Source organism: Pogona vitticeps, chromosome 1, assembly GCF_051106095.1.
Source record: "Pogona vitticeps strain Pit_001003342236 chromosome 1, PviZW2.1, whole genome shotgun sequence".
NCBI classification, from domain to species: domain Eukaryota; kingdom Metazoa; phylum Chordata; class Lepidosauria; order Squamata; family Agamidae; genus Pogona; species Pogona vitticeps.
In genome coordinates, this window is record NC_135783.1 from 333,806,870 (window position 1) to 333,833,428 (window position 26,559).

The following is a 26,559-nucleotide window of genomic DNA, read 5'->3' on the forward strand; positions in this document are numbered from 1 at the left end:
CGAGAATGCTCCCCTCACTACAATCAGGTTGGCTCCTTTTCATTATTTCCTGTACGAGTCTCATATTTTACAAGATGCCAGAGAATAAAAAGGGAAGTGGAACAGATGGTGAAATTTGAGTTCAGCGTACAGTGCCCTTAATAACCGTGTCTGCTGATGCTCAGCAAAGGCTCGTTATAATAAGGACAAGGGAAAGAAAGGGGAGAGGAATCTAATTCTGGCCTTGCAGAAAGGCCCCATTTCCCTCTTGAGAACGCCAGAGCAGCAAAGAACAAGATCAGTTTGGCGCCATGGAATAACTGTGATTTACAGATTCCGCCCAAGATACTGCGCTGCCTGAGGTCTCCCCCACCCCACTCTATATACAAAAGCTGACTGGAATGGCAGTTGAATCTTATGACAGCAGTGCTGACGACGGGACAGCATTAGAGATGGGGACGAACTGCCACTTGGACAGTTTGTTCTGGTTCATTTAGTGGCTGAACAAGGATTCAGTACTTCAAAGCCTCTCCTCCTCTGGTGGGCGCTCACTCACGGGCAGTGCCCAGAGGAGGCAGGGCAGGGAAGCTGGGCTGCTGCATCCGAGTGGGTGTCCGCTGGAGGAGGCGAGGCTGTGAAATGTCAAACACCTGTTCACTAAAAGAACTAAATGAACGGGCACAAACTGCTGCACTGGAGTTTTGTGCTCATCTCTAGACAGCATCCTTGTACTGCACCACCCGGCAGCAAGTTGGCTTCTTGGTCTTTTTGTAGGCAATATGTAAGCGGCCGTGGCCCAAAATGTTTGCTTTAATTTTATCTAATCAGTAAGGCTGTTCCTCCTGCTCAGTCCCCTCAATTAGCCAAAGAGGGCCGTCATCACCAAAACAGAGGCTTGTGGGTGTTTTATTTTTGATTGTGTGAGTGTCTACATGCTTCTTTATCGTAAGACATCCTTAGATGCAACATACAGTATTTTGCCATTGTAAAATACCCTGATATTGGCAGAGATAAGAAAAGTTTCTGTTTTGGACAACACTTCCTAGAATATCTTAGCCAGCATGTCTACTTTCCTTAACTCTGCACAGATGGGTGTGGATACCCAGGATGGGTCATTTTACAAGAAGGTGTTTTTTTTTTCAACATGTGTCCAGACGGGGACTCTCCACATCCTAGAGCACTGGTTTTCAACCTTGGGTCCCTGAGTGTTCTTTGACTGCTCTCAGAAATCCTGGTCAGCAGAGCTCGTGGTGAAGGCTTCTGCATGTTTTAGTCCAAGAACACCTGGGGTCTCAAGATTGGGAACCATGGTCCTAGAGGAAGCACCGAATTAAAGCCAGGAAGCAAAAACTCTGGCCAGAAATCTCCAGAAGCCATGTCAGTCTACAATCTGTTGCAGCTAAACCAGCAAAGAATCTTGTAGCAGCTTAAAGAGTAACAAGATGTATAATATGTATCTACATACGTACTTATATGGGGACGTGGTGGCGCTGCGGGCTAAACCGCAGAAGCCTGTGCTGCAGGGTCAGAAGACCAAGCAGTCATAAGATCGAATCCACGCAATGGAGTGAGCTCCCGTTGCTTTGTCCCAGCTCCCGCCAACCTAGCGGTTCGAAAGCATGCAAATGCAAGCAGATAAATAGGGACCACTTCGGTGGGAAGGTAACAGCGTTCCGTGTCTAAGTCGCACTGGCCATGTGACCACGGAAGATTGTCTTCGGACAAAAATGCTGGTTCTATGGCTTGGAAATGGGGATGAGCACAACCCCCTAGAGTCGAACATGACTGGACAAAAATTGTCAAGGGGAACCTTTACCTTTACATATGTACTTATGTATTCATTCATGCATTCATTCATTCACTCATTCACTCACTCATTCATTCATTCATTCATTCATTCATTCATTCATTCATTCATTCATTCATTCATTCATTCATTCATTCATTTTATTTTTATACTGCCTGATTAGTGATGAATACTTCTTTGAGTAGATAAGCAGGGTATAAATTAAATAAATAATAAAATAATAATAATAATGAGTGGTTACATAATAGAACAAACCCCAACTCCCATCCATCAACAAAGAAAAAAAAGAACAAACAGCATAATAAAGGAAGTATTAACAACGAGCCACCCTATCAATGCCAAAAAAGAAATAGGACAATGGGGACCACTAGGAGAGAAAGAGGAAAGGGTGAAATCATGTGTTACAGTTATCTTTTCTTATGGCAGTATGCTAGAGATGGGGTATTCCTATATGAATACTCCCCGCACAGGTGGACGTGACAAGGATCTGGGGCCGGACTGTCCAATCACCCTTCCACTGCTGCCGCGTGGGCTCCACACTCCCTTCCTTTCACTCTGTAGCACCCGGTCAGTGAGCCGCTCTTCGACCTGGCAGAGAGGCTCGTCATCCCACCTGCCAGGAGTGGCTAGTTGGCTGCGAGCTCCGGAGTGATAGGAAGGGAGCGTGGAGCCCGCAGCAGCAGCAGCGGAAGGGTGAGTGGACAATCTGGCCCCAGGGGGGTGGACCCTTGTTATGTCCACCTGTGTGGGGGTATTCGTATTTGTGTAAGAATATGAATGCCCCCATCTCTACTCTTAAAGGCAGTTTTGAAGAGTTCTGCCTTAGGTAACTTTCTGAATACTTGGAGGAAACAGGCCTGGCGCACCTCTGATGGCAATTTGTTCCATAGAGATAGGGCCACCACTGAGAATGCCCAATTTCTTTTAGAGACCTTCCTTGCCTCTGTGGCATTCGCACCTCATGCCCCTGCCTGACTCTCCAAACACAGAGCACACGAAGGCAAACTACTATTCCTTTTCACCCGCTGCCACCAGTTGATCACTAAATCAACATTAATTATGGAAGGATGAAGATGAAGGTCCAAAACTTGTTTATTGATTACAGATATTTGATTACTAATCATAGGTAATTTTTACAGGTTTATTAATCATCAATCTCAAGCTTCTATTTGTCATAACAGTTCTGATTCACTCTTCACTCTAATCACACCTCAGATCTCCCAAATGTTGTTGTTGTTTAGTTGTTTAGTCGTGTCCGACTCTTCATGACTTAGACACCTCAGATCTCCCAAATACCACACTCTATCTCTCCACACTCTCTGACTCACTGACTCTGACTGACTCTCACTCTCTGACTCCGCCTCCTTTACATATCTCTCGGCTCTGCCTCTCAGCAACATTAGCCTGCAACATTAATATACATGACTACTTAATTTATTTATTTATTTATTTATTTTATTTAATTTATATCCCGCCTATCTAGTCGTGGTGGACTACTCTTAACATAATAAGGGTGAACGCTACAGCCCCTCTTGGGGTGGTCTCCCTCAGTAGCAAGGCTTGTGAAGAACGAGTGATATCAGTACAGTGGTGCCTCGCTTAATGAGCGCCCTGTTGAACGACGAACCGCTTACCGATGAAGATTTTGCTAAATAGGAAAAAATCGCTTTGCGATGATCGGTAAGCTGTTTTGCTTAGCAATTATCGCATAGTGATCTTTTTCCTACAGCTGATCGGCGGTTCCAAAATGGCCACCGGAAAAAACATGGCCGCCCGCTGTGTTTAGGGACGAATTCCTCGCATACCGGGCAGCGAAAATGGCCGCTGTATGGAGGATTTTCGCTTAAAGGTAAGTTTTAAGCCCATAGGAACACACTGAAGGGGTTTCACTGCATTCCTATGGGCTTTTTAAAATCGCTTAGCGATGTTTTCGGTTAGCAGCAATTTTTGCTGCACCGATTAACATTGCTAAGCGAGGCACCACTGTAGTTGGATTTGGCATAATCTTGTCTGAATGCATCTGAAGAAGAAAGCTGCAGTCCACAAAAGCTGATGCTTTGGTTAGATTATAAGGAACTGTAACACTCATTGTTGGTTTTAGCTGGGTATACGGCAAAAACACTCACCAAAAAAGGTTTCCTGTGCCAAAAAAAATCTATTTTAAAGGAGGTCTTGGCATAGGCAGTTGAGTGGATATATGCCTGAGCTTGCAATTTAGGTACAGGTTCCTGATACAGGGTTTCAGCAACTGGTTGTCCTTCAGCCTCTATTCCCAACCTGTAAAATTAACTGAAATTATGACATGTCTCCCAGGAGTGGTTGGAAGGAGAAATATAACAAAAATGTCTAAAGCAGCTGCCCATTTACAGTCAGGGCTGGCCCTACTGTTAGAGAGAGTGAAGAACCACTTAGATTTTTCCTTCTGAGTTCTACAGTTTTGTTTCCTCAGAAGGCAGAGGAGCATATGCCATGTTGCCGATTCTGGACCACCTCAACTAGTCTCCTGCCTCAGGTGTGGTACGAGAGGACACCTCATTAACTGCTGCTCTAGCCAGCTAGTGCATTGAGGAGAAGGAACCATTTTCTCCTTCACCTCAGGCAGCAAAATAATCTGGGCTGACTTGGATTACACAGCTCTTTGGATAACAAGCTGTCAAAACTCAGTTCTTGTCTCTTACTTCTACCCATCCCACCTACCTTCTGAGGTACACTGCTACAGAATTCAGATAAATTTAGTGTTCCTGCCCCCCTTTGCCTCCTACCCAATCCCTTGGTTTTGTCTAATCATGCAGCAGAGGCTGTTATATCCTGTGTTAATGACTCAGCTGGTTACCATGGAAATACCAGAGCTATCACAGCCTCAGCATTGTGATGTCTCTGCAGGACCAAAGAGTAGGTAGCACACAGGCTTGCAACCACAGAAGACATACTCAAAAACCTAAGCACTTATGCAGAGCAGTGGTTCTCACATAGTGGTGCTCTCAGAATCCCTGACCAATTGGCCAGGCTAGCTGGGGCTTCTGGGAATTCAAATCTAAAACCTCTGGAGAACCAATAGTTAACAACCATTGTTATAGAGTATAAAACTACAATCACTGGAGGAAAGAAGAATCTCACCACTAACAGCAGCAAAGGAAGAAGGATAGGGTGCTGCAGAAGGCATGACCAGCTGTGAAAGCAAATGGTATAAGAGAGCTTGTAACATTGGAAGAAACAAAGGAAGCCATCTTATACCAAGTCAGACCAGTGGCCCAACTTCATATTACTTATTCTGACTTGGCAGTGGTTTTCCAGGGCTCTAGAGAGGATGTGCCAAGGTATCAGACATTCAGGGACATTAAGAAGGAGGTGTGCATCAACCTATTTTTCCTTTCTGACGATGGGATCTCCTCAGCAATCAGATTTCCAAATTAAGCCCGTGAGTCTCTTCCAGTGACCAATAATAAAACACACTAAATGCAAGATATAGAGGTGAGCATTTGGCTTTCTATCTAAACCCAAGGAAGCTGTTTTGTTTCTGAATCTGTGTCTGGTGTCAGTAATGGACTGGATGAAGGCAAATAAATGGAAACTTTATTCAGACAAGACAGAGATGCTCCTGGTCAGTTGAAAAGCAGATCAAGGAATATGGTTACAGCCTGTGCTGATGGGGTTACACTTCTTCTGAAAACACAGGTACATAATCCTGCATGTCCAGGTTTCAGCGGTGGCCAGAAGTGCCTTTGCACAGTTAAAACTAGTGCACCAGCTGCACCCCTTTCTTGAGAGGGCTGATCTGGCCAGGGTGATACATGCCCTAGTTACATCTCAGCTAGATTACTGTAACACACACTAAATAAATGTGCTATGACAAGCAGATTATTTCTCCCATTTGGGGAAGACTTCTGGGGGGAAAAGGTAAAGGTAAAGGTCCTTGACAATTTTTATCCAGTCGTGTTCGACTCTAGGGGGCAGTGCTCATCCCCGTTTCCAAGCCATAGAGCCAGTGTTTTGTCCAAAGACGATCTTCCGTGGTCACATGGCCAGTGCGACTTAGACACGGAATACTGTTACCTTCCCACCAAGGTAGTCCCTAGTTATCTACTTGCATTTGCATGCTTTCGAACCGCTAGGTTGGCAGGAGCTGGGACAAAGTGACGGGAGCTCACTCCGTCGTGTGGATTCGATCTTACGACTGCTGATCTTCTGACCCTGCAGCACAGGCTTCTGCGGTTTAGCGCCACCACATCCCTCTGGGGGGAAAACACCACATTAAATATATTGTCTAGTTTGTCCCAGAGATAAAAGGCTATTCTAGATGTAACATTTTTACCCTTTAATTTCCCTGTTAAGCACTGACTGTGATGGAAATTCCCCTGACTATCTAGATGACTGTAACGTTCACCCTAAGTTATGCAATAAGTTATGTATTATTCATGCGTTATATGCTAATGTGGTTAAGAGGTGGGACCAAAAGAGATGTTAAAAGGCGGAGCCTAAGAGAGGCAGGGAAGTGAGTCAGTGAGAGTCGAGTCAGTCAGAGTCTGTGTTAGGAATCAGAGAGAGAAGGATAGTTTGGGGTCTGAGGAGTGATTAGTCTGAGTGTAAACTGTGATAATTACTATAGAAGATTAATATTGAAGCTTGATGAAACTTGAAGAATGTACTTATGAATTGTTCCAGAAACCGACTGTAATCAATAAACCTGTTCTATTAAAAAGGCAGTACTGAATGGACCTTCATCTTTTCTAAGTAAGGTAAGTTGATAAAGAGATCAACTGATGGCAGCGAGTCAAGAGGTGTTTTGGTTTGCCTTTGTGAGCTCTGCGTTTAGTGAGACAAATGGGCCATGAGGGTGAACATCACAATTGGTGTCCAGCGGCATGATATGAAACAATCCAGTAAAGCAAGTTTGAAAGTGAATTTTTTGAGTCATGGGTACTTTTTTAGTCAAGAGGTCTGTAGTGAAGAAGTGGGTGATCTGCTAGAGCTTTTGTGGAAAAGCTTAGTGGTGGGGTTTCTGATCCCAGATCTGGGGGGAGGGGACTAAAGATAGGGGACAACTCTGAAGGAAAAATTCCTGTTAATTTACCTGATGATTTGGAAGACCAGTGGGCTAGCTTAAAATCCAAGGCTCTGAGATAAGGGAGCGCTGGTGGATAGAAGTGGAAGCCAGAGGTCAGAGCAGATCTGAAGGGATAGATAAATCAAAGCAGAGGCTTGAGATATAAAATTATTTTAGTGTCTGAGAACATGGATAGCCCAGACATAGAGAGACACAGTAACTAAAAGGTTGTTAGCTGGAGGACAGCCAGAAAGAGCTGCTGAAGAAATAGCAACAATAATAGTTACTGGAATTAAAGCAGAAAGGTTCTTTTTAAAATCAGTACAAACACTCAAGACTAATTATCTCGGAAGTAAACATACCCCCCAAACATAGCCAGAAGGAGAGTCATGAGGCAGAGAGTTTACCTCAAGAAATGGAGGGAAATAGAGACCCTTTAACTACAATGAAACAGGAGGAAATTGATGAGGGTGCCTCAGAGAGACAAAAGGAATTAAGCTCCCAAGAGTTTGAAAAATGGAAATTGCTACAGGAATTTCAGCTTAGAGAAGAGGAATTAGAAATTAGAGAAAAAGCCAGGACTGAGGAGAAAGCTAAAGAGCTACAGCTCAGGGAATTATAGATTAAAGACAGAGAAAAAGCCAGAGCTGAAGAGAAAGCCAAGGAGGTAGCACTCAAGGAATTGGAAATTAGAGAAAAAGCCAGAGCTGAAGAGAAAGCTCAGGAACCCAAAGCTGAACAAGAGGCCAGACAAAAAGAAATAGAATTAAGACAAAGAGAAATGGAATTTCAAATACAGATGAAACAATTAGAAATTGCTGCTCAAAACAATAATAGTAACAATAACAACAGCTCTAGTGAGGGAAATCTCTCAAAGATCGATATGAAGAAATTTCCCCAATATAGGAAAGGAGATTGCCCAGAATCTTTCCTCATTTCATTTGAGAGAGAGTTGGGACTTTGATATCAAGGATGATGAAAGGATGATAATTCTGAGATCACAAATAAGTGGAGATTTAGCTGAACTGTATTCTCAGATGCCTCTACAGCAAGCTAGAGATTTTGAAGCCTATAGAAAAATGGCATATTCAAGATTTGGAATAAATGCAGAACACCTGAGAAAATTTTGTTCCCTGAAGAATCTTATTCCCAGTAAGGGGCTAAACTTACTCACCATTTGGACAAATGGATGAATTGTGAAAATGTCACTTCTCTAGAACAAATGAAAAATGTGATTGGGCTAGAACAATTTTATTCTATTTTGCCTTGGGAATTGTGTTACTTAAAGACAAAAATCCTAAAAATCTATCAGAGACCTTTGGGTAGTGTGGGCGGCATATAAATTAAATTAAAAAAAAAAAAGAAGAAGGTGAAATGGCATAGTCCATAAGTGAGATTCAAAACCCCAAGTTCTCTGAGGTAACATTTAACAGGCCAAACTGAGCACATCAGTAAGAAATCCTTCAATAAAAACTACGTCAGTAAAACATCAGGGAAAGAAGGCCAGCGTAGTACTTCACCTAAATTCCCCTTAGGGCCTAGTCCGCTGGAAAGGCTGAACCCTGAGGAAAAGTTTAATAGGTCTCCTCAGAGTGAGTGAAGGACTTATAGACAGCGTTATAACTGCGGTGAGTATGAGCATATTCAGTCAAATTGTATGAAAAACAGGAATAAAGAGGGAAAAAATGATAATCAGACCAAGAAAGTTTACTGTTTAAAACCTGTAGAGGACACTGAAGGAAGTTGTAACAATGGTGGTTTTGTCTCCATGGCAACTAGCACAACAGAAAATTCTGATCGGCCACTAGCCAGGGTTGTCCAGTGTTTTCTTGTAAAGACAGAAAATATTTTAGTACAGAACCCTGGTAAGGAAATTCTTATTAATGAGAATTCTTATGTGGGAGTTGTTTATACCTGTTCCAACATAAACCTGTGTCATCGTGATGTGGTTCCTAAAGAACAAATACTTCCAAACCAAACTGTTACAATCAAGGGAATAAGTGGCTACACTGATTTTACCTATGGCTAAAGTAAAGATAAACTATAGAGATTGGGTTGGAATTTGGGATGTGGCAATTTCTGATCAAATTCCGGCACCTTGTTTAATCGGGCTAGATCTAACTAAGCATGTGCAGAGTTCTTTTGGGGTAACATGTGACCTGGGTGAGCAGTTAACAATCCCTGAGGGAAAAATGGAATCCCTAATTTCTGAATCAAAGTAGGGATGCCCCAGTTTAGAGGAAAACCTAAGGTAGCAGAAAAGGCCGAGGAGGTCATATTGAAAAATCCTAATGATACTTCCTGTATTGATGAACAGAAGGAAGATAGTACTTTAAATGATGGTATTAGAAAACCTAAAGAGAATCTCATTCCACTGACCCCTGAACACCCAGAGAAGTCTATAACTGATAAAGACCTGACATATAGGGACCTCATAGAGGGGGAGGACCCCACCAACAGCTAATAGTCCCTGGGAAGCATAGGGAGGAAATACCAGCTGCTTTTCTAATTGGTTGGGACTTGATAGAGCATGGTAAGAGTGCTTTTGTATTTACACGCTCACGAGGGAGCCAGAAATCACCCACTGCAGTAGAAATGGATACTGTAGCAGAGGGAAGCCTGGAGGGAGAAAGTCCCTTAGAAAGTCTGCTTAATAACCATCCAGCAACTGATCTCATGCTTTTAAAGAATCCCAGTAAAAGTAGTTTTGCCCAGGAGCAGAAGGAGGACACTAGCTTGGTGGGTTGCTTTAAACTGGCCAGTTCACCCACTTTATTGTCTCCTGAGTGCCCTGAGAGATCTTGCCAGGATAAGGATCTTTTATATAAGAAAATTCCTTAGAAGTGGCAGAGCCAAGCTTGGGAAGTCATCCTGGAAAGGAGAAAGGCTTATATGAGACCCAGGAAAGAGCATTCTGCCCTGAGGACCAAGTAGTGGAACTGAGATATATAGAGAGGAGTAAATTGCTTTTGGCAGGGTCAGAACCTATGGAGGTGTTGCATCAGCACTGGAGGGCTAGAGAGTCTATTAGCTCTGCAGCTGAAATAAGCCTTGGCTTAAAACCTTGCAAGGCAAACCCCTACCTAGCTTATCAATGAATAAAGAAATAGAATCAGATAACAAGCTCAGTGCACCTAAGACAAACCATTCATTTGAGTTTGCACTTAAAAGAAACTCACCTGAAAATCTTAAAGTGACCTGTGATAGTGGTCCACCACATAGAGAAAACTTTGCAATAAAAGTACCTGTGGGTGAATTTGTGAGTGAGGAGGAAGGTGTAAGCCCTGTCATCTTATAGAAGGACACATCCAGAGATATTCGGGAGGAGGAGAGGGAACTGCCTACCCTTTCCCCAGCTGAGAGAGTGAAGCCCCGTGCCAGAAAGAAAGCAGGCTTCACTGGGAAATGGCAAGCAGAGGACGCCCAGTGGACATCAGAGGGCCTGATGGCTGCTAGTTGACCAAAGAAAATGCAGAAGAAGGAGACAGAGATCATCAGAGGGACCCCCGAGTGCCAGCAGTTGTGTGACCAGCTGAAAGAGGCAGTAATGACCTGACCAGTCCACAGTGCACCTGACTACAACAGGAAGTTCACCAACCTCATGGATACATCGAGCGTTGGACTTGGAGAGGTGCTGTGCCAAGCAGATGACTGTGGGAACATGCAAGACTTGGACTTTGTAATCCACAGCGTAAAAGGGACTCAGATCGTGGATGCTGATACGTTGCCTTGAAAGCCAAATGACTAATGGGGGGGATAAACAAAGTTGGTAATGTATAATAAATGTTCTTTTTGTGTACAGTGATGAAAAATTGAATATTGATGAACTGAGACATGCAGAATGATCCAAGGACTTTTAAAAGAAACCTGAATGGACTATGAAGTAACCGTTTAATTATCTATGTAATTTTTTCTTGATTATGTTATATTTCTATAGGGTTGTAATATTAAATGCTGTAAGTATAAATCAAAAGGTAAAGCATATAATTGAACTGTATTGGAATGTTTAGAGTGATAAGATATTGTGATTGCTATTAAAATGTTGTTATTGCTTGCAGAATGTTGTCAGAGGGTAAGTAGAGTTTTTATGCAATGATGCATGTTTATTTAGGATGGAAAACGTGTTTCCCCTCCCAAACAAACATATTTAAGGGGGGAGGAATGTAGCATTCACCCTAAGTTATGCAATAAGTTATGTATTATTCATGAGTTATATGCTAATGTGGTTAAGAGGTAGGGCCAAAAGAGATGTTAAGAGAGCCTGAGAAAGGCAGCGAAGTCAGTCAATGAGAGTCGAGTCAGTCAGAGTCCGTGTTAGGAATTAGAGAGAGAAGGATAGTTTGGGGTCTGAGGAGTGATTAGTCTGAGTGTAAAGTGTGATAATTACTATAGAAGGTTAATATTGAAGCTTGATGAAACTTGAAGAATGTGCTTATGAACAGTTCCAAATGAACTGTTCCAACCCAACTGAAATCAATAAACCTGTTCTATTAAAAAGTCAGTACTGAATGGACCTTGATCTTTTCTAAGTAAGCTGATAAGGAGATCAACTGGTGGCAGCGTGTCAAGAGGTGTTTTGGTTTGCCTTTGTGAGCTCCATGTTTAGTGAGACAAACAGGGGCCACAAGGGTGAACGTCACAATGACATTCCTCTTTTCTTGCTTTGTATCACTTTGTCTTTCTTAGACTTTTCAATTTTGTTTTGTTTTTCCCCCAAAGCCTTTGGTTTTTCTTTCTTTCTTTCTTTCTTTCTTTCTTTCTTTCTTTCTTTCTTTCTTTCTTTCTTTCTTTCTTTCTTTCTTTCTTTCTTTCTTTCTTTCTTTCTTTCTTTCTCTTTTGTGTGTATTGCTTTATACCCGGCCAGGACCAGGGGAGGAGTTTAGTACTATGACATTGTCCAGGCAGGCATGATAAGAAGACGTCCAAAATATGGCTCACCCAGCTGTAAAAGTAAAGCTGGAGGAGAAGGAAGATAAGCAGGAGAAGCATCTCACTGAAAACACATAGAGAGCTGGAATTAGCAAAAAGGCATTTAGAGATTATGCGCGTTCACTTGGCCCCTGTCAAGCTGCTAATGAGGATCAAACAACACCTTCCCAGATGTTGGATGTTTGGCTGCCCAGTGGTGGGCACTGCATTGAGAGGAGGCCAAAAGTCATGTGCCACCCATTTCCTCACTTTCATTCCCCTTTCTTCATTTTAGAAATGGGGCTTTTGCCTTGATCAAGTTACAGCCCCACAATGTCGGTTTTCTCTTGCCTTCCTCTTGCTGGACTGCAGCTGCCCCTTTTATTCTGGAGCAGAAAAGGAAGAAAACCTTGCTGGTGGGTGGGTAGGCTCAGAACAGTCCTGGAGGTGCCGATTCATGCCAGTTCAAGTTCCACCTGCTACATTAATGCATATCACGCTATTAAAAGGCATTGGAGCCGACCCAGAAAAAAAAGCTGGCAACCCATGATCATCTGTAAAAATAAAGACTAGAGTGAATGTTAAAGTTGCATAAACATTCTACCAAGTATAGCGGTCTGGAGTAGGAAATTACAGGATCATTAGGATCAAGCACGAGCTCCCTGGCATCCCAAGTCTGACCATTCACATTTGTTTGTTATTCCTCCTCCTTTTATGACATCTGGGCTACTGCTGAGCCAGTGAGCTGTTCAGCATGTTACATCTGGTGGCCATTAATAACTCTTTTTCAAAACGCATCGTGAAAAATGGTTCTGATAGCAGGCCAGAGGAGAAGAATGATAACAGGGCTGGATATCTTATGCCTGCGAAAGCTGACTTCATATTTCTCCCCAGTTCTTGCTTTCCCAGCATTGCCTCTCTTGGGGATATGGAACGTAATCTTGAATGGGGAGGCCTGACTGGGAAAGCAGCCCAAACACTTCTGTGACGAGCAAGTAGCTTTGGGGGCTTCAAATGAAGTCGAAAATACATCCAGATCTTGTAAAAAAATGTTATTGTTTTTTAAACAACAATTTCCAGAATCTCGCAGCAAACATGGCTATGTCCCTCCATGGGGTTTTTGGACTCTTAACTCCCATTATCCTCAACCAACATGGCCAATGGATGGGTTATGGAGTCCAACAACATCTAGAACAGTAACTCTCAATCTTGAGTCCCCAGATATTCTTGGACTAAAATTCCCAGAAAATTTCACCGTTAGCTGTGCTGGCCAGATTTTCTGGGAGTTGTAGTTCAAGAACATCTGGGGACCCAAGGTAGGGAACCTCTGACCTAGAAAGTCACAGATTCCTCATCCTGGTCCAGTCTGACAAGGACAGAGGCCTATCCAAGACCTGCTACATCATCTTATTTTAAGTGGTCATGTTGGGAATCATACCTACGTTTCTTACGCATGTGAAGCCACTCTGCCACAGCCTTGGCCCATACCTAGGTCTCCATTTGGACTAATACTGAGTATTTTTTATACATGTACTTTACTCTGCATGTGCAAAAATAGACCTCAGTCTGTTGTTAGACCTCTTTGTGATTTGCAGAAAGCCTGGGGTGCTCACATCACAGCCCACTGGATGTCATAGCCCTAGGCAGTGTAGTCAATGGTAAGAGACCTCAGGAGCTGCAATCCAAGAACATCTGGAGGGCCACATATTGTCTGGCTCTACTGTAGATGGAGAAAAGCCGTACTCAGAAATTTAAAAGTTTCTTTGAAAGTGTGAGCAGGAAGAGTCCTGGCCGTGTCTACTGGTGAGATGGGTAATTCTGCTACCTGTGACTGGAGATTCTGTTAAATCAAAGTTCCTCATCACAAGGAGAAGCTCCATGTGTAGAAACTTGTGTTTTTCAGATAGTACTTCATGTGGAGAGAGAGGGCAACAGACAGGAAGTGAGGCTTAACTCTCAATCTGCTCAGATTAAGCCCTTTCTGGATAATGGAATAGGATTACTAGTTTCTGTGTTCCGACAGGAATAATACCCCACCACTCCCAAACACAATAAGGCTGATGAAACAAAAAAAGCTCAGGTGGACAGAGGATCACAAGTCTTTTTTGGGGTGAAAGCATTGTGACCTCATTTGTGACATTGAAAAAATGATCCTGCACTGAGATGCAGCAGGACTCATCCCCTCCTTGATGCAAAAACAATACATAATACAGTGGCGCCTCACTTAGTGATGTTAATTCGTGATGAAAAAAAAATCGCTGCTAAGCGATAACATCGCTAAGCGAAAATAAAAAGCCCATAGAAACGCATTAAAACCTGATTAATGCTTTGCTATGGGCTTAAAACTCACCTTTAAGCGATGATCCTCCATAGCACCGCCATTTTTTATTTATTTATTTATTTATTTATTTATTTATTTATTTATTTATTTATTTATTTATTTATTTATTTATTTATTTATACCCCGCCTATCTAGTCATTTCGACCACTCTAGGCGGCATACAACATAAAGCATAAAAAGTTCAAGAAAAATTTATAAAAATTAATTAATTAAATGATTCTGCAAGATGGAAAAAATACAAAATAAATCAAATAAAGAGAAAAGAAAAAAAGGGAAAGAGGACAGGAGTTAACTAGAAGGGAAGGCCTGCCTATACATCCACGTTTTTAGTTGGGTCTTAAAAGTACCCAGTGAGGGTGCAGTGCGAATCTCCAGAGGTAGGTTATTCCAGAGGCGAGGAGCCACCGCCGAGAAGGCCTGGTTTCTAGTTCTTTCCTTCCGGGCCTCCTTTGGCGTCAGGCTCCTCAGCCTCACTTCCTGGCTCGCGCGGGTGACACGGGTAGAACTAGTTGGGAGTAGGCGTTCCGCCAAGTATCGAGGTCCTAGTGCAGCATGGCCAGAGTAGGAGAGATATTTTGGTATTTTCTCACTCCAGTAAGTAGTCTGGCTGCCGCATTTTGCACCACTTGAAGTTTCTGCATCAGCTTCAAAGGAAGCCCCACGTAGAGCGTGTTACAGTAGTCGAATCTAGAAATTACAAGCGCATGTACTAAGGTAGTGAGTGCCCCCGTGTCTAGGTAAGGTCGCAGCCGGGCAATCCGCCACAGGTGGAAAAAGGCGGTGCAGACTACTGACGCCACCTGCGTTTCCAGTGCATCTAAATTTTCGGTGCATCTAAAGCGAGGAATCCATACGAAAACACAGCGGGCGGCCATTTTGTCTACCCGGTGGCCATTTTGAAACTGCCGATCAGCAGTGCGAAAATGGGTGCTTTGCGATGATCGCTTCCCTGCGATCATCGCAAAGCAAAAATAGCCCATAGGGACCATTGCAAAGCGATCGCTTTTACAATGGCAAAAAGTCCATCGCAAAGCGATTTCGTCGCTAAACGGAGCGATCACTATGCGAGGCACCACTGTACAGTATATCCCACAAGATTATAAGTGATCCATCCTTGCCCTACACACAGTCATGTGACTACACCCTCTTTGAATTCTATGGTTTCACGTATCGTGACATGATAAAATCATCTGGTCCTTAGCAAGTCTGAAAATTAGGTAAATACAACCTCAGATGAACAACAACACATGGTATATTACACCATATCAAGATTTATTTTGCAGAAATAAAGCCGAAATGGAAAAGCCATCTGTGAAAAACTAAGTACATCCTTACTGCCTCCACAGGAATTAAGAATTAAGTAGGAGCAAGTTGCTGCTAATGAAATGCCTTTGAGTAACTGATCATCAGCAAGTGTGATCACCTCTATAAAAGCCAAAGTTTTAGCAGTTGGCTGGTCTGGAGCATTCAGCTGTGTATTAACACAATGTGAAGAAGAAAACACACCAGCAACAATCATAGAGAAGCAATTGTTGCTACCCATCAATCAGGGAAGGGTTATAAGGCCATTTCTAAACAATTTAAAGTCCATCGTTCTATAGTGAGGAAGAATATTCACAAGCAGAAAACATTCAAGACAGTTGCCAACCTTCCCAGGAGTGGACGTCCAAGCAATTCACTCCAAGGTCAGATCATGCAGTGCTCAGAGAAATTGAAAAAAAACAAAAACCAAGAGGTGTATCTCAGACTCTACAGGCCTCAGTTAGCATGTTAAATGTTAAAATTCATGACAGAACAATTTAAAAAAGACTGAACAATAATGTTGTAAAGAAGAGTGGGCCAAAATTCCTCCACACTGATGTGAGGGAACTGAAAAAGTCATACAGGAAAAGATTACTTCAGGTCATTGCATAAGGTGTACTTAGCTTTTCACATTGCAGTCCCCAGAATCCTCCAAGAATGCTGGGAATTGTAGCCCACAAATACTAATCTGTACATGGTTGTTGTGGGTTTTTCGGGCTCTTTGGCCGTGTTCTGAAGGTTGTTTTTCCTAACGTTTTGCCAGTCTCTGTGGCCGGCATCTTCAGAGGACAGCACTCTGTGCTCTGGTGTAGTTTGCTTGGGAATTGAGTATTTATGGCTGTGAGATCAGCTTTTGTCCTTTTCAGGAGATGGGTGATTAGTGTGTCTTGTTGTGGGTGTATTGTTGTGATAAGGAGAGATTATTTGTCACTGTGATTGATGGGTGTCATTAGCTAGTCTTTTGTGTGTAGCGATCCCCGGTCCTTGTGGCTGGGTAGAGTTCATTGACCTTTTGCACGCTGTATGTTTCAGAGCTGGGAGCCAAGTTTTGTTGAGTTTCAAACTTTCCTCTTTTTTGTTGAAGTTAGACCAAAAAGATCCCAGCTGTGAAAGCCTTTGCAAATACACTAATCTGTACACCTGTAAGTTTTGCTCCACCGCCACCCTGAGTAGGCTTTTTTAGTTATTTACCTGTGCAACCAGCTTTTTTGGCCTTTGTGTCTTGCTACTGATTTATTATTTATTTATTTATTTGATTTTTATCCCACCTATCTGGACCAATTTGTGAAGAAGAAAGAGGAGGAGGAAGAGGAGGAGGAGGAGGAGAAAGCTGTTGTGGCGCTTCCTCAGAGTTCTGGTCTTGCTGCCCATCAAGTTGAATAGAGGGCTCCTCCCAAAGAACTAAGACTCTCAGTAACTATTGTGGCAGCTTTCCTTTCTTTTACAAAACAACAATAGGAAGCAGAAGTCAATGGTAAAGCTAAATAACTAAAAATGTGGTAGTGTGTGCATGTGAAACCTACAGTTGTGTTGATTTTGAGTTGCGGGCGGCAATCCACAGAATGCTTGGAAAATTCTAGGAACTGCAGTCAAAAAACAGTACATCCCTATTAAATAACACTGGGAGCTGATGTCCTCAACATCTGAAAAGGCAAAGATTTCCCACTACTCAAGATAAGGGCTGCGCAGACTAGCAATGCTCCTGGATGGCTGAAATGTTTCTGTCTGCAGATCAACAACTTCTAAATGAGACCAAAATGACGCATCTTTTCTGTCTGCCAAGCTTTACAAGATTACATCCTACAGCATCTCAAAGGGAACCAATTAGGACCCTTTTGAATTTAATAAATCCTAATTATTTTGTTTGTATAAACAATGAGACCTGAATCATTTGCACAGCATGGGGCTTTAATTAGATTGAGCGCTGCAGAAAATAAATCACTGAACCTCATAAATAACATTTCAATTGAGCTAAGTATGCTCCTGAAATACTTTCAACAACTTGGAAGTCAAGCTTTGAAGAAACATTTATCATCATTATTTTTCAATATTTGTTTTTACAGTGCTCTGAAGTACGCCAGGAGCCAATAAGCTATTCCATCACTGTCAACTTATGGAAAAAAGCATCAGGCTCACTGCATTAACCTTTTCATTTTAATCTTCTAGTTCTCAGTTTGAGGATATAATTATACTACTGCATATTCTTATGCCTTTCTGAATTTAAAATCTTCTTAGTATCCTATCTAGACAAGTACATTTTAAATGGTCAGGCATAAGAAGAAATAATTATATGAATGTAAATAATTACATTGAAACAAACAATCAAACAACAAATTTTGCTATTTCTTTTGAACTAGCAAAAACAGATATAGCTAAAAATCCATTTACAGTAGAGTACTGTATATGGGTATTAAATTTTTGAAAAAAAATTATGAATGGCCTTAGCAGATCTTTTGACTAGTTCTTTTAGTCTAGCATCTGGTGAAAAATGGTATTTTTGTCTCAGTGCCTGCCAGTCTTCCCATTAAGGATTACATAAAGCATCTTATTTTCCTAGGAGTAGAATACATGCTTAGGGAAACATTTGTACCACTTGAGCAGTCATACTGCTCTCTCCCTTTCTCTCTCTGTGTATGTGTGTAGATCATGTGACTTTGACAGTACTCTGACTTTATCCAGCATTTCATTCCCTGATCCTATAAATTGCTAGGAACTAAAAAAAGCTGTGCAACTAGAGCATAGAGAATGGTGCTGATTAATGGTGTGTTAAAAAAACAACACTAACCAGTCCTATTTTTGTGGCTTCATTCCCCCTCAACTTTCAAATGGCAATTGTGGCTTTCAGGGGTATGGGAATTTCAGCAGGGTCTCAGAATGGGGCAGGCGTGAGGAATCAAAACTGCTTTTGCTAATTAACTTTATAAGGTAATTGATGGAGCTTTCCCAAGTTTCATTCATTCATTCATTCATTCATTCATTCATTCATTCATTCAATCAATCAATCAATCAATCAATCAATCAATCAATCAATCAATCAATCAATCAATCAATCAATCAATCAATTCCAATAGCTGGTTGTTCTGGGTTTTTTGGGCTCTTTGGCCGTGTTCTGAAGGTTGTTCTTCCTGACGTTTCGCCAGTCTCTGTGGCCGGCATCTTCAGAGGACAGCAACCTGTGCTCTGGTGTACTCTGGTGAGGACAGCAACCTGTACTACTTTGCTGTCCTCTGAAGATGCCGGCCACAGAGACTGGCGAAACGTTAGGAAGAACAACCTTCAGAACACGGCCAAAGAGCCCAAAAAACCCAGAACAACCATTAGATCCCGGCCGTGAAAGCCTTCGCAAATAAATTCCAATAGCCATGCTGGCTAAGAGGAAGGTGTAGTGTGAAAATGTATTTCATAATCTAAGAAAATGAATAACTCAGTAGACTTGTGTTGTAATTTTTTAAGGGTTGCCTGAACTGTACTGTGGAATATTTTTTGCATTCAGCATTTTCCAACATGGTGGCATGCTGGAAAGCCCTATGAAGGGTGTTGTAAGTCAGTTCAACTTCAAAATGACCCATCTGATGTATTATGAAGTACTGCTAGTTGAGGAGGTTGTATCAAAGAGCCCTGCACTCATGAAAGGACACACAAACCTTTCTCAAATTTAACAACAAAAAAAGACAAAAAAAGTTAATCATTCTGGCACCTTGTAAAATTAAGGCCAGCAGGCAATCTGGTTTCCCCAAGCTTCTCCATTTTTTCTCATACCACCCTTATTTAGGGATATCTATCTCAATGGTTTAGGTATCTGGCTACGGAGCCAGAGGTTGGGAGTTTTGATTCCTCTCTGTGCCTCCTGTAATAACAGCCAGCCTGTGAAGCCTTGGGCAAGCAGCACAATCTCAGGACACCCAACGAAGAAGTAAACCAGTTCTGAGTTTTGTTCACCTGGAAAAACCCTGAAAAGTCAGGGTGAACTGACAATACATTATGGTTTTTGCTAGCCCTTCAAATTTCGGTGTTTAAAACATCCTATGATTTAAAATTCAGCAAAGTTCTTTTTGGGTGCATTTGACTTTGCAACATGACAGACATTAAGCTGGTGCAGACTACAGACGGGAGAATTTTTCTGTTTTGGTTTCTCAGATATTTCAACTTTTGGAAGTCTATTGGCAAAACCCATGGGTTCTGGGAAATGTGTGTGTGTACGTGGGGTGGTTGTAGTGGACGACTCTTTCTATATCAAAGAAAATGGGAAAATGTCAGTTTGCTACCCTATGGTCTCCTGCACCACAATGGAAATTCTATTAATTTATTTAACCTATATACATGCTGCTGAAAACAGTTTCAAGCTGGGAGGCAGTCTTGTTTCAAGAAACATGGCTGCAAAATAGTTTAAGACTGCTCTCAGAAAGTGTCCAAATATAGAAGGAACTAGAACTATTTGATAAAGCTGTTTCCAAGAACTCATCTTCCAAAACTGGAAAAAGAATCCATGTGGGATATGGAGAGAAAGAAAACTCTCTCTTGGGCGAAAAGCCAGCTTGTATGAAGAGCCGGACTTGAAGCTTAAGGGTAAGCTGTGCAATTATGAGATTTGGTGAAAGGGCAAGGCAAGCCCTATCGTGAGGAAGAGTGAAGTAGTCACCCCAGGGAGCAGATTTAGGGCGTTATGAAAAAAGCAGGAAAGAAGGGAAAAAAGTGGTGAGGCTGGTTGGTCCTTATGTGCAATCTGAAGGCAAGGATGGGTAAATAATAATGTGCTGTCAAGTAAATTCTGACTTATGGAGATCCCTTTTCAGGGGTTTCATGGCAGAGAGGTCTCAGAAGTGGTTTACCATTTCATTCTTCTGGGGGCACCTTAGGACTGTGTCACTTGCCCAAGGCCATAAAGGCTGGCTCTGCTCCCTGGAGGCACAGTGGAGAACCAAAATCCCAATCTCTGGCTCTGCAGACAGATACCTAAACCACTGAGCTATCCAGCCAGCTAATGCTTTTACCAGACCACTAAAATCACATAAATAAGATAGCTTTCACCCCCATAAATGTCTTCATCAGACTGGGCACCACAGAGCAACCCTCTACCTAGCAAGATTGGGAGAGACATTTTAATCCACGCAAGCAGAGGTAAAATTTAAAACCCACACTTCTAACCTGAAACAACAGCTCCATTGTGAAAAGGGGATTGGCATGAAAAGCTGGCCATGATTTTTGAAATGTTCATGTTCTTTCTGCACCATTCACAACTCTGTGGTGCCCAACCTGGATGAGGCTGAAAGCTAGCTTATGTTTGTAATTTTTTTTTAGTGGTCTAAATGAAAGCATCACCCACCCTTGCCTTCAAATGAAAAGAACAGCACCTTGTCAGTTACTGATTTATCATTATTATTATTTTAATGCCAGGGAGGAGCTGGCGGGATAGCTCCGTGGTTTAGGTGAGCCAGAGGTTGGGAGCTCAGTTCCCCACTCTGCCTCCAATGAGTAGGCCAAGATGTTTTGGGTGTGCCAGTTGCTAGTTGTCTTCATCTGTGGCATTCTAAGTCTTTTTCCATGGCAACCCTCATAGTTACCCATCTTTGGCTATGCTGGCTAGCCAAGCATAGGAGCTGCAGACCAAAAACATCTGGAGGGACAACACTGTCCACCCTGGTGTGCATCACCTTGCAGGAAAAAGCTCTGCGATGTTAATATTTATTTAATTTATTTAATTATTTAAATTTATACCCTTCCCATTTAGTGAGCATGCCACTACTCTGGGCGGGTTACAAAATACTATAAAACATACAGCTGAAATATTAAAACCATATAAACCATATTAAAGGAAAGGCAAACTATGTTTCCTCAATGGGTACCTCATGAAATAAGCCAGTGTATGTGTGTGTTTGAGGAGAGGTCTGAAACAGGTCAGATCTCAACCAAGGACATTAATACTGAACAGTGCTCTACAGCAGTGGTTCTTAACCTGAGTGATATCACAACCCCCCAGGGAGCGATTTCATTTTTCAGGGGGGGCGATGGAATGAAAAGGGGCAATGTGGGGGTGAAGGAACAGAAGGGGGGCAATAGCGGGCGATGGAGACACTGCACTTCTGCTGCCAATGAGGAAGTTATCCGCTGCAGAGAGGGGGGCGATGATAACTTCCTCAATGGCTCAAGGGGGCGTTTCTTGCGAAAAGGTTAAGAACCACTGCTCTACAGTTTCTGCACAATTAAAAGAATTAGATCTTTTATTAAAATACAAACCTTTTCCTATTAGTTTGACTTCACACAGCCTGAGTATAATAATAAACTTAGAACTGCAGAGATGGAAGGAACCCTATGGATTATCAAGTCCAATTCCGGTCAAGGAGCCACAGTGGGGAACTAAGCTGCCAGTCGCTAGCTCCGCAGCCAGATACTTCAACCGCTGAGCCTTTATCTTCTCAGAAAATGGATGGCCGAGGTTGGATGAAGTTTGGTGCAAACAACTGAACTGGCAAACGAGGCCTCTCCAGCCTCTTCTTTCCATTGGCCCTCTAAAAACACTGGTTGGGGGACCTTACTGACTCGGCTGAACTATGGCGCATCCCTGGAGAAAAGCCATCCTGTGTGGTCTTGGGCAGAGGCTGCACAGTCCCAGGGTACTCTCAAAAGAAGGGACTGGTAAACCACTTCGGAGTACTTTTTATACATATAAAACCCTGAAAAGCATTGCCATAAGTCAGAATTGACTTGACAGCATATAGTAGTAGTAAAAAGCGTGCTGCTTATATACCACCCCATAGTGCTTCAAGCACTCTCTGGGCGGTTTACAAGTTAATTATGCAGGCTACACATTGCCCCCCCCCAGCGAGCTGGGTACTCATTTTACCGACCTCGGAAGGATGGAAGGTTGAGTCAACCTTGAGCCGGCTACCTGGGATTGAACCCCAGGTTGTGAGCACAGTTTTGGCTGCAGTACAGCAGTTTAACCACTGCGCTACGAAGCTCGTAGTAGTAGTAGTAGTAGTAGTAGTAGTAGTAGTAGTAGTAGTAGTAGTAGTAAATAAGCAAGACATTTCTTCCATAAGCAGAGTCTGAGAAAGTTACATTTTTTAAAGTACAGAATCAACTTTTTTGAACTAAAACAATGGCCAGGCCAGTAGAGAAATACAGTACTTCTAGCTGTAGCCAAATCAGAAGAACAGTACAGAATTTACAGTAAATCTTTATTTTCTCTAAAGAAAGTATATCAACAAAATTAAGATAAAGGCCATTTTACTTCTTGGTTTTGATAAAATAATTCAGGAGACATCTCCTTCTTTAAAAAAAATTAATTGGATGTCACTGTTGGGCAGCCAGGCCTTGTTTTTAAACCCCCGGAAGCATACATTTTATGTATTGACAAAAACAGACCCACAGACTTCAACACCATTTCTTTATTTGTGAACAAACAGAAACACAGCTTACCTTTCTAAATGTTGCTGGCTCTTCGAAAGAACTTGTCATCTATTTAAAAAGAATAAAAGGAAAAGGGTTTTTTCCCCCTTCAAAGCACGAATCATGGTATCCCAGTGGAACCTATAAGCTAATGTTTATTTCACAGGGGAAACATTGCTTTAAAATTTCTCGTCATCTGGACAGGGTAAAGCAGCAGGTGATTTCTGTTTAATGAGCTTTATAGCACATGCATCCCGTTTAGATTCCAAATGGATTTGGTTTCCTAATAATTTAGGTCAGATTTGCCTGGCTGGTGGAAGAAAAAAAATATGGTTTTACTGACACCTACTGACTAATTCTAGCTTTGCAGGAAATGCCTGGATAAAATCATATTACAAAACAACAACATCAATGTATTTTTTTCTTAGCACCTTGTAAATAAAAGCTTTCACTTCGGTGCTTTATTTAAAATTTGCTTGCATTCAAAACAGTGGGTACTAAGAAGAATTAATCTATTCCAGAAGTAGCAGCATCTTGTACAATAATAATAATGACATCAAATCGTTTCCAATTCATGATGACCCTTTCCAGGATTTTCTAGGTATAGACTACTTAGAAATGGTTTACCTTCCCTTCTTCTAGGGGCACCCTGGGGCTATGCCATTTACCCAAAGCTTTACAAGGTGCCTCTTCTCATGGGAGGCACAGTGGGGAATCAAACTCCAACCTCTGGTCCAACATCCAGATACCTGACTCATTGACTCATTGAGCTATTCAGCCAATAGAGGTATGGACCACTCAGTGTTTCTGGGAAGCTCTCTACTCACATACTAAAATTTGGCCTGAGTAGTATGGAGCATAATATTTTTTTAGCATGAAATGTTCTACATTTCCTGAAACATTTGGTTCTGGCTCCTGTTTAAGACTGGATAGGCCAATTTCTCGACCTTTTATAGCTCTGCATATGTTCATATTTATGTCCCTGCTTAATGTGACTCCATCAGGTAGCAAACAAATCGCATTTCCTTATCCCCCAATTGAGTCAGAACTTGGAAGTGTCAGCTATAGCACTAATGCATCAATACTGAGTCATTAAGGAGATCTAATTCATTGATTTTGACGCTTTTGTAAAGCGTTACAGAATCTAATTTGTTAGTCAGTATATTGATAAAGATACAAAGTTGTTAAACATCACCTATAATAGCTGAGAATGACTATAATGAGTTAAGGTAATGAGAAACAGATTTTGAATTCATTGCTGAAAAATTATATGGATTTTTAATTTCATGAATGAAGTAATTTTAACAACCTATTTCCCAGCTCTGCACAAATTTAATTTGAAAGCTCTAGAGCCCCTCTGCTACTCAACACACTGAAATCACAAGGCCTACCAGTGAGTTGCTGGAGTCATTCAGTTTAGACTTGTAGAGCATCCATCGGTACCGCAACTCCTCAAGCTCCTCAGAGCTCTTGACAATGGGCTGAAGACCCAGAAGATCCTCAAAATGCTGCTGACCTTCAGGGACATGGATCTGAAGTTCCTATGTGGATAGAAGGAGACTAAGTACTGCTGTCTCATGAAAAGGCTATACGCGAGGCGTTCTTATGCTACTTCCATCACTAACTCTTGATCACAAAACAGTTCCACATGGAAAGAGGTCAGAAACAAGGACAATATTTCCCTTTTATTATCCCATTGTGAGGCTCTTTCCACATGGTTCCTTATTACCATGTCAAATTCAAGGTGCTAGTGCTAGTATATGAATCCTTTCATGGTTTGGGATCTCTGTATTTGTCAGAGTGTCTTTCCCTCAGAACATCAGTAGAACCTGTTCAGGAGGATGAAGGGAGAATCAACAACAACAAAAAAAATCTGAACTCACTGAAAATTCCTGTTTGGCCCAGAACGGGGTCAACCTGATGACAATAAAAATATGTCACTTCACTTCTTCACAGCCTCCCTGAAAGATGCCCTAGGACAGCGATGGCGAACCTATGGCATGTGTGCCACAGCTGGCATGCAAAGCCCTCTCTGTGGGCATGCAAGCCATGCCGATGCTGCCACCCATGCTGGCCCAGTATAGGGCGTGGCGGCGCTCATCGCCGGGGCTCAGCTCGAGCTCAAGACAATGCATCATCCCCTGCCCGAAGGGAACCAGCAAGTGATACTGAAGGAGGTGATAGGGCAGCAGCAGCAGGAGGAGGAGGAGGCGAAGGAGGAGCCACACTCGGCCACCCCTCGTGGCTGCCCATTGACTGTGGCTCCAGGAAAGCGAGCAAGTGGGGCGGAGAACAGCACAGGAAGCCTAGGCAAGGGCCCTCCCTATACAGTATTTGGGGAGGGGAAAGAAGGGCACACCTGGCTGCCCTCTGGAGGACACCCGCTGATTTGGGCACTTGGGCTCAAAACAGTTCCCCATCACTGCCCTACGACACTGATTCTCAGTCTGTGGTACATATACCCCCAGGGGTACAAACTAGGACACTCAGGGGGACATGGGAAAAAATTGAAAAAAGGCAGGAAAAGGCACATACATCAACAGTGTAAGACAGGATACAAGTAAAAAAACCTGAACATTATGAGGAATGGTGGGGCAGGTTTTTGTTGTTTTCTGACCTTGAGAAAAGCCCCATTCCCTCACTTTTTGTTATTGTGGCAAATGGTGGGGAGTCCCTCACTAAACATTGTGTTGCAAACATGTCACTACAGTGCACATCAGCTTTCACCTCTGCCTTGCAAACATTTGGATGCTGTCACACTGGTACCAGTGTGTGTGTGTGTGTGTGTGTGTGTGTGTGTGTGTGTGTGTGTGTGTGTGTCTATATATGTGTGTGTATATATATATATATGTATATGTGTGTGTGTATACACACACACACACATATATATATACATGCACACACATATATAGACATATATATAGACACACACACACACATATATATAAAAGCAGGCAGCTCTGTCAATTCTACTAGTAGTGTTCAATGAATGAGTTCTTCAGGGTCTTCCGTCATGTATTTATTTGAATTCATCATATCTCTTGAATTTTGAATGTCACACTGTCTGTTCATCTGATTATTCCGTTGCTTTTTAATCCCATTGTTGAGTTATTTATTTACAGTTACAATGTATAACTGTAGCAACCATATCCATTACAAATATTTTGCTACTATGAAAGGTACCGTTTATGGGAACAGGCTGCCGAGGGGTACACAAGTGAAAAAAAGGTTGGGAACCACTGCCCTGGGACATACCGTGTCCCCTTTAGCTTGAGCAGACCAAAGGTAAGACGTGATACAAACTCTGTCCCAGCTATTCTTTGTTTGCAAAATTAAAAAAAATGAGCTAATGGCTGAAACCTGGGGACGTTGTTTACATTTCTCCAAATGGGATGCCATTAAATGCCTATTTTGTAGCCTTAGTTCTGTGTGAATTCTGGGATGCAACATGATCCTGGGGGGGACTAAAATGTTTCATCTGAGTGGATGAATGCTAAAAGGTCCCACTGCACCACCATTTTTAAGGTATTTATTTAGAGGCCTCTCATAATTGGAGGCCCTAAGCGATCGTTTACCAGACTTGGCTGTGAATCTAGCATTGTCAGTCCTAGATCCTAGCATTTCCAGGCAGATCTGGGGAAATCTATCTGAAACTCTAGAGATCTGTTGCTCTTTAGTGTAGACAGTATTGAAAGAGTTACAGCTTCACTTGATATAAGGAAGCTTCTTACATTTCTGTTCCACTGCAGCAGAACAGATCAAGATGTTTTAAATAATATTTATCTCCCT

At 42.2% G+C, this 26,559-nt stretch overlaps 1 protein-coding gene across 2 annotated transcripts in view; it reads right to left on the minus strand.

Moving 5' to 3' along the window:
• Nucleotides 1-26,559, minus strand: part of SYNE3 (spectrin repeat containing nuclear envelope family member 3) — a 172,427-nt gene that overhangs the window by 71,294 nt on the left and 74,574 nt on the right. For both annotated transcript variants that reach the window (XM_078383755.1, XM_020813714.3), the window contains exons 17-18: nt 24,162-24,311; nt 22,801-22,839 (exon numbers count right to left, since the gene is read on the minus strand). In XM_078383755.1, coding sequence (XP_078239881.1) covers nt 22,801-22,839; nt 24,162-24,311 — 189 coding nt within the window. The remainder of the gene's footprint in view (nt 1-22,800; nt 22,840-24,161; nt 24,312-26,559) is intronic.